Source organism: Ambystoma mexicanum, chromosome 3p (genome assembly GCF_040938575.1).
Source record: "Ambystoma mexicanum isolate Mex_15411 chromosome 3p, UKY_AmexF1_1, whole genome shotgun sequence".
Lineage (NCBI taxonomy): Eukaryota > Metazoa > Chordata > Amphibia > Caudata > Ambystomatidae > Ambystoma > Ambystoma mexicanum.
Genome location: NC_090925.1, coordinates 760158919 through 760168115, shown reverse-complemented (window position 1 = coordinate 760168115; position 9197 = coordinate 760158919). Strand labels below are relative to the sequence as shown.

Sequence of the window (9197 nt, the reverse complement as noted above, 5' to 3'; positions counted from 1 at the left end):
TCCTAGCGATGCTTTTGGAAATCACCTCAGAGTCGGGAAGTTGTACATTTTGGGCCTGCAGTTGCACGGTTACCGTCGGTGGAAATGGGGCCTTCTCGGCCGTGGGTGCTCCTGAATATTGGAGGCAGCATCCTTCGATTTAGAGGGCCCATTGGCGCTATCGGCCGCTTCGACTGTTTCATCGAAGACGTCCTTGGGGTTGTGTTCTTAGTGTGTGAAACGTGTGCGTCTTTGTCGCCGGGGTGTACAGTCCCCATAGCAGGACCTGAGTCTTGCCTAGTAGGGCCGGGGACAGACGACGCAGAGCGAGAATGCTTCGCTGAGAGGTCAATCGCCTCCGAATCGGAGGCCTGTTGGTCACTCAGCCCCTCGTCACAATCGGCAGTTGTGGCAGCGGGAGAACTAGACTCTGCCTGCAACATTCCGTAGGCCGACCACCGCTTAACACGGCGCTCCTTCAGTGTCTTCTGACGCAAGAGGGTGCAAGTCGAACAAACCGTCTTGTCGTGATTAAGGGGCAAACACTGATTACACTTACGGTGTTTATCCTTCCAGTGGAATTTGGCCTTACAAGAAGGACAAAACCAAAATTGAGTCCTCTCTATAGCTGAGGAAATAAATAGTGATGAAAAGACCCAGGGATCAAAGAGAGGAAAGGGAAAGGCATTCTTACAAAAGGAAATGTCCACCCAGACCCCGCTCTCCCTACTGTGCAGGTCGGCCAGAAGGCCCGGCCACGCCGACCGGAACAACTGTCCGTCGAAGATCGTGGCATCGTCTTCGGCGGGGATCTGGAAACAGCCGTCAATGGAAGGGACGGTAGGATAATATTCAATAACTCTAATAATATAACACCAAAGGTCAAGAATAACAAAAGCAATGTCTCTGGACGACCTCTGCATAAGGCGACCAGTATACTGGGTGGAAAAAAAACAATCTGAGGGACCTCGCTGTGTGAGGGATTTTGGGTACACTACACGTCACATGGAGATAGTGTTACAGGCACGCCCATGTGGACGTCCCCTTTCGATTCTCGAAAGACAAGATGCACTACTCTGCGGTTACCACTGGATGTCGGACTATATGCACTGAATGCGATTCTAAGCAGATTAACAAGCATCGAAACAGTTAATACAAAATCCCTCAAATGGAAGAAAAGTTTAACATCTGTCTTTTAAAAAACATTTTGACTTACCATTAGGATATATTTTAGCAGCTCTTTGTGAGGATTTTCTATACCAGCATTTTTCAAAATAAATTAACATACGTAAGTATCCTTTTTACTTTTCAGGCTCTCATTTTGTTTAAAGTGTATCAGTTATTGGCAGTGTATTTTCTTTTACTGCTGCAGGCTAAATGCTATAAAGCACATATGAATATTTATTTGAGGCTTTTTGGAAATAAATCCCCCTAAGGAGTTGCTGTTTACTAACAGACATAGCAGGACAAGAACATCTTTATTTTAATCAGCTTCACATTTCTGCTTTAAAAAAAAAGTTAACACTTTTGCATTTCAAAAATAAATAAGGCATTGTGACGATTAATCATTGAAAAAAAGAACACAAAAAACATAACAAGGGAGATATTTCCAGTCACACAATTTATGATTTTGTTTGAATCCTGCTAAGACTTGCTCTTCTGCACACCACACTTAACTTTGTAGAATTCAAGACAAATGCACAAATGGCCCGATGCAAATAAGATGCTAGTGTTACATAGGTGCAGCATGATCTGCGACACATGGGCTAAACATGGCCATCTTTTCCAACTTCCCCTTCAGCTGCGTATTCAGATGCTATGAATTCTATTTAGCGTTTAAGTGCGGTTTCTTTAGACAACCTCCCTTTGAGCCTAAACTTAGTTGGCCCATATGTTCTTCGCCATTCTGCTGCATTTTTAGATGGCCACAGGTTTCATAGCCACGCCACCTTGGAAATAGAGTTGCAGAATGGTTACATCAACGAGAATAAACAATAGCCCCACATATATGCTAGAATCAGTGATGTCAGATGGTCTAAATAGTGATGTGTTATTAGAAATGCCCACTGGTTATAAAACCCTCAAATAGTACAAGCCATTAATAAAGGGGTCAAAATGGTCTTACTAAACCAGTTATGGGTTGTTTATATACCCACAAATGACAATTGTATTTGAAAATGGAGGTGTTATTACAATACCTGCACATGTCCATCCTAGCGTAAGTAGAGATGAGGCTCTATTTTAGATTCCCTGCTTGCCAATGAACAGCATTCTCTCTGAATAAGGCACACATATCTGTGTGACTAATGTTTATTTCATATGACATTTAACTTATGATAAATATATTTTTAAAAACGTTTACACCCTTTTAAAAATTGGCCTTATAGCTTTTAAGACCTGTCCTTCTAATGTGACAAAGAAATAAAGACATCCCCCAACTGGAGAAGAAGGAAAGATGAGGCAGTGAAGTATGGGCGGTGGTGAGGCTTTTACTCTTAGGCTTCAGAGCTCAAGGTTATAAATTGGCATTCTCTACTGCTAAAGCGCCTGCTCGTTTACCATCCAAACAAGAAAATAAAAGGTTATTGCTCTGTAAATCCTTGCATCTAAACATCCTTCAATTGAGCAGCACGTACACCTTTACTGCTTGAGCACCGTTCTAGTATCAGACACGTAGAAGGTAAAGACAACCTTCAGATGGACAGTGATTTTGGACACAGTAATACCACAGGGTGTAATATAGCACTGAGCGTCATTTACATGGTAAAAAAGTTCTCCATCATGGAATGATTCTCAGATTCACAGTCTGGAGAAGTTGTCAATACATTGTTACTCTAAGAAGGATCCAAAGGCAATGCAATCCTGTAAACCTGCTGAAATGGGTGATCTATGCTACACAATATGTGAAGGGCAAATTAGAGAGCGTCAATGACTTTGATGCAGGCATTCACTGCTCTTTCATCACAGGAGTAATTCAACTTAAGCTCTCTCAGTTGTCACTGTATTTGAGAACTGCAATAAAGAGATTTCAAATTAGATAGAAGATACTGGCATAATTGGAGTTCTGGCTCTTGGGAATATGCTGTTTGTGGCTCATAAGGCTGGATCTCACATTACAGACCAGGCAAGGGCAGAGCATGTAAATATTCTTTTAATGGCTAGCAAAGAACAATTTTCAAGAAATGCTCACAGGAAATCACCTGCGCCAGGAAGTTAAGGATTGTAGGAAAGACTTCAAAGCTTTCATTAAAGGCACAAGTGAGAAAATCCCAGAAATTGGAGAACAGTTCCCCAGCCACGATCTTTTTAAAAGGCACCAAGTAATCTTTGCTCCAGTAGGGAAAAAGAAGCCGAGAGTCTACTGAGGCAAGGGAATTAAACTGTAGACTGTACTGTCATGGAATTCCTGAATGGCAGTTTAGAAAGTGTTTTGAGTCTCAGTAACTGTTGGCTAATCACTTTAGTGAAGGCGGCACTTATCACAAAGATGTCTCTCTTGCTTTTGTGAATGTATGGCTCAAGTAAGAAGACACACTGTTCTGTATCTTGCTTTAGGTTTGAAACACATCAAAGCAGGTTGTTTTATCATGCTTTCACATGGAAATTGTTGGCATTGCAGGGCAAGTCGCAATCAACGGATCTTTGGCTATGGAGCAGATGGGGCCAACGGCCAGACTCCTGCTGTTGATCTACAACAGCTTTGTTTCCAACTCGCCCCTCCATGGATCCAAACTCCTCTTAGGCAGCAGTCTGGCTGCTTCCAGTCCTTAACTGCACTATGGTTCCCCTTCTTGGGATACATTTTCTAAGACCAGCACTGCCATGAACTACAGTCGCTATCTTCTTAGTCCTTGTCCACAGCATGGTCCTCAAACATACTGAGAAGATTCCGAGGCTCGAAGGAGGAGTGCTGGCCATGCTCTTGTAAGTCAGCATTGAAAAGCCTTGACAAGCTGCGGGCGCTGGGGCTTGATGAGCTCTGGCTGCAGGGGGACTCCTGGCTGATGCGACTCATGTTGGGGCTAGAGCGAAGGGTTGACCTGTAACAATGACAAATGTAACATTTTTATCTTTATTATTAGTGAACATCTTGTTAACACCCAAAAAGGTACATTGACAACAAAATTAAAACAAAGGAACTTCTGACAAAATTTTGAAATTAAACCAATTAATGCCAGCAAGTTACCATATACATCTACTGCAAGGAAACCACTAAATGCAGAAACAGTGTTCCTATTCTAGCATACAGAGACATGGAATCCATGGCCTTTAGTAACCTCTGCCCTTTCCAAATAATTGGAATTCTGAGGTTTGAGAGATGCGAGTTTTAGGTGCTACCTGCAACGGACAAAATATCTGCCATTTCTGCTGTTCAATCCAGAGTTTCTGCCAATTTACCTTTTGGGGGAAGCCATTAAGCGACTGTGGGTAATACAATTCAAGTGCCTCTGTGGCATTTCAGTTGCCCTGGATAAGACTCCAACCCCTTTCACCTGTGCTTTTGATCTGTGTGGTAACAAAAATACAGACTAGACATTGTAACGACCAGTGGAGGGACGTCATTTCACCAAAATGCCAGGGGTAGCGGAAGTGACACACGACCCTTGACCCATGGTGACATCACAGGAAGTGATGTCATTTGACCCCACCCTGAAGTGATATCGTGGGATGCGATGGACCGCGACTGTTCACCCGTTGACAAAACAGAAAGTGCCACCACATAGCATTGTACACTACAAACAATATGGTTACGAAATCGCTATAATGTGATGTACATTTCATACAAGAATGGATCGCCATATGTATCGTTAAGATCATTGTGTATAGGCCCATATTACCAATTTACTGTGAATGCAAGCAGACGTCCATTACCAAATGATAATGATGTGTTGTTATATAGCACTTACGCTTAAGTGCTTTATATAGAAAAAATATACACCCAATATCACCCAACCTGTGTTGGTACTCATTTATCGACCTCAGAAGGATGAAAGGCTGAGTTGAGGTGTTTGAGAACAGACTAAATCAGTGACTCACCCCCTGAAGTGTGCCTGATATAAACCTTTAATGAGTCTAGCAATTATTGTATAGAATTCCAGAAAGACACATTATTGGTATTCCTAATCTTTCTTATTTAGGGTCAGTGCTGAAAGTGTTAGACTTGTGTCACTCCTTTTCTTCTTTTTTTTAAGGGGCTTTAACAAGAAAGCCAGCCACTCCAGAATTAAAGAGCCACATGGTGCTGGTCACAGCCATGAGCTTGCATTACGAAAAAAAAAAAACGTTTTTTTTTCTAGAGGTCGCAAGAGTGACCACAGAGGTCGGAAGGGAGACCTCAGATGTTGCAGTTGCGACCTCTGGCGATCCCTAAATGACGTCCCTGGACCAGTGGTGAGCAACACGAGAAACTGGAGGTTGGTGTGAAAGGTCACAAAGGAGACTGCAGTATTCCAGCACAGGTGCTGTCGGTTCATTGCAGTCAGTCACCATGGCTTTCAAATTTAGTGGGCATGCCACTAGTGAGGATCCAGGTGACAATGTCTGGGACAGGCTACATAGGGCATTGTACTGATGCACTGAGAATTGAAACCGGTAAGGAAGTGTGCACTGACCAGTTGGAGCTGAAGCGCTGGAAGAAAAGATGCACTATACAGTGTGCCCTCCTGTACATAAACTGGTTGAGCGTATGGGCCGTACAATTCGGCAAACCACATGTGATCTCCTGTAGTGCTTGAAATTGTTTGCCCAACTGCATCTTCTACTGTTCTGTATCCAGATTCCTGCTCCCTTTAGAGCATTGAAAGGGTGTTTGGAGCCCTGGTGCATGTGTGATTGTAGTTATCCTAGCAGTTTGGGATTTGGGGAAGCAGTCACTGGAGGCTATTAAGTCTGCACCACAGTCCAGGCCGATACTGCGTGAGACTTGGCCAGGCTGAATCATGGGTAAGGATAAACACAGTGCACATCAATTCAAAATGGATAAGTACACAAATTCATAGTCTAGAATGAAGAAGCAAGATGTGGTGGTTGAGGGGATGCAGAGGGTGGGAGATTACGCCTGAAGATCTGATGTTTAATCTCAACATTGCAATCAGTTTTGGAGGAAAAGATAGGCACGGTGGTGGTCCAAGTGACATTCATTACGGCCGATCTGAAAGGTTCTCAGAAAGAGTGGCAGAGATTGAGTAACGTGTTGTAACCTCGAAGGACACCGTCAAGACTTTACTGACAGTGCACACATTAACGCAACAGGCTTGCTGCCTGGAAAAGCCGATTGATATGCTGAAGAAAGATCTAGACCCTGCAACATCTGGTGATGGGCCTGCATGAGAATTGTGAGGGCCGTAATGTGGAATCCTTTTTTAAGAAATCGATGCAACAACTGTTTGACCCTGGATCACTTTGTTTTGTGAGAGAGAAAGCCCACCAATATCCGACTAAAGGCCACCGCCCAGAGCACCTACAGAGGCTGTTTCCTTAAGGTGTTAAATTACAGAGACATGATTATTTGGAGGGGCAAGTGAGTGAGGATTTCTGAACCATAAATTTGATTCTTATCCAGATTACACAAAAACAACACAGAAGGCACTTTGGTCCTTTGAAGAGGTGACAAATCTGTGAATGACATTGGTGAACTATATTTTGCTATTCCTTACCAAGTTGAAGGTCATAAAGGGTGGCCAGAGTCATTTTTATGTCATCCCTGAAGATTGGTTTTAAAGATATGCCTCCAGGTAAGGCATCAAACTTCATCAGAAGCAACGGGAGGAGGGGATTTGGCAGCTGGTACCTCGAACTGGCATGAGTCGCAGCGCTTACTACAGAGGGGACAGAAGAAGAACAGAGTTCAGGCTTGTACTGCGTGAACAAGCATGGAGCGGACTAACCCTCTTTGGAATGTATCAAGAATTATTCTGAGGAGTGAAGTACTTGAGTGAAGATTTTAAGGCAGCGTTGATGAATGATTGGTGGATGCTCGCAGGGATGGCAATACTGGACCGGATGCAAGTTATAGTTTATCCAGTAGACAGCTTACTTGATTGTCATATGATTCACCTTTATGAAGGTGTGAAAAAGGTTTTGTTTTTCTTCTCTAGGGGCATAACGACAGAAAACACACTTCGTCCAAGAATGGCGATGCATGGAATTTGAGAGTGGTTTAAACTGCTGGTGGTTGGGGGATGTTTGGAATATTAGTTGGGAGTTAGGGAAGGTGGGAAGAGTGGGGTTCATGTTGGAAAGGAATATGGTGGTGGGCATCTGAATATCTGAAAGTGTAGTGCTCTCACCAGAGTGAGATGGGGTAGGTTGGTGGATTAGGGTTGGAAGGGGGAGCAGAGTTATGGTCCGGAACCCTGCTGGGTCTACAGGAACAGAATGAAGCGATGCAGTCATGCCACTCTGCGGCAGAAAGGATCATATCTGAGGGGAAGTGGAGGGCTTTACAACTGATATTGGACTATCTTTGAAACATTTTAGATGAAGTATCATGTTGGGGTGGAGGACATTTGGAGAGCAGCAGGGGTGCTGTTCGAATTCAGGAACACATGCTCAGATGTGGGTGGTTGGATTGCATGGAACTCTGGGAAGTTAGATGTGAAGGCTTTATGCATCCTGAATATTTAATGCGGCATCCTCAGGAAGGAAATACACCTGGATTGATTCTGGCATGGCTGCTATAGGCAGACAAAGGGCATACCCTCATTACGGAATTTAAGGGAAGTGACAGAATCACTCAATTTACCCAGAAGGAGAAAAAATGAAGTTTAATATAATTTGTATAAATATCTGTATAGCTAAGAGGCCGTGGTAGATTTAGATCAAATTGAAGATTTAGCAGAGGCACTGTTACCCACTTTAGAACCAACAATGTCAATATCATTCGACAGCCAAGTTACTATGGTGGCAATAGGAACAGTCTTCAGTACTTCAAAACTTGGAAAACCTCAGATAGAGGCGGGCTTCCCTCAGTGATTTATAAAGTGTATGCAGAAATATAAGCATAAATGTTACTAACATTCTACCAGCCTGCCTATATTAGACTTATCATTGAAGCAGGCCACAATCACAGTTCTGTTGAAGTCTGGAAAGAATGCGGATATCTTATAGGCTTCTTTCGCTGCTGAATACAGACGCTAAACTTTTTAATGGGATCTTGGCACAGCGTATCCAACAGGTTATATCGGGCCTGGTTCACCCAGATCACAATTGCTTCATACCCTTTAGGAATACAATCATGGTAAACGAATGGCAGCGGGAAGGGAGTCAAATAATTTCATCTATTGAGATTGCCCCTCTCTCGATTGTAGGCAGTGAGGAGTGCTTTGTACCTCTTTCTATCGTGCTGGCTACGTACGTAGTTTACATTCTGATTTGTGATTGAACGGCAGTTCATGAATAATACAATGAATTAAAAATAAAATGTTTTGTGGTTTGAAGATTTATATATGGGGACACACACACCCCTCACGCACACACCTCCTCACTGCCCTGTGTAACATAGGTCTCATCCGCTGTCTAGCAACCTCTAACTTAAACTGCATAGTTCTCACGTCCACCATGCTGTGAAGCCCAGCCCTTCTCCAACTGCCAGAAATCACGAACCTAGGTACGGACTGATTACTGCCTGCCACCTAGTGAAGCTTAGGCCTACAGGCAATCCATCTGGGATCCCATAACTCTAAGGACATTATCCCTCTGTAAACCGCTATGTGAAACCTAGGTTTCCCCGCGAAACTCACCCAACTGCCCTACTAAGTGCCATAGACCAGACAGACACCATGCCACACACTGGTCAAAGCAGAGTGGCACACCAGTAGGCCCGATGAGACCTACCTGAGCTGAACCCTACCACCACCAACACACAACCCACTACCCTACCACTCCACACAATCAACCTGTAACCCTCAAACCTCACCTATCCCTCCTACTAGCCAGGTCAACCCACCTCACCCCAACCCGCTATCCCCCCACGTAGATCCTGCTTTGCACAGTTCAACACGGCAAGATGGAGAGAGGGAGCAGAGAACATTGCTCCCCGGAACATACTGGACCGCACAGCGAGCCACATAAAACACCCACCACCCCCACCACCAACCACTCACCCACACCGTCTATGAACAACATAGCACCTCTAACTCACACTCACATTTCCCCAGCCTTAATGCAGCAAGAGCAACTCTGGCCAAAACCTCAAGCTCCACAGCCCCTCTCACTCT

At 43.9% G+C, this 9197-nt stretch overlaps 1 protein-coding gene across 1 annotated transcript in view; it reads right to left on the bottom strand.

Moving 5' to 3' along the window:
* Positions 1–1438: 1438 nt before the first annotated feature.
* Positions 1439–9197, bottom strand: part of PKMYT1 (protein kinase, membrane associated tyrosine/threonine 1) — a 747012-nt gene continuing 739253 nt past the window's right edge. Inside the window, exon 8 of the mRNA XM_069651669.1 lies at positions 1439–4019. Coding sequence (XP_069507770.1) covers positions 3824–4019 — 196 coding nt within the window. The 3' untranslated portion in view covers positions 1439–3823. The remainder of the gene's footprint in view (positions 4020–9197) is intronic.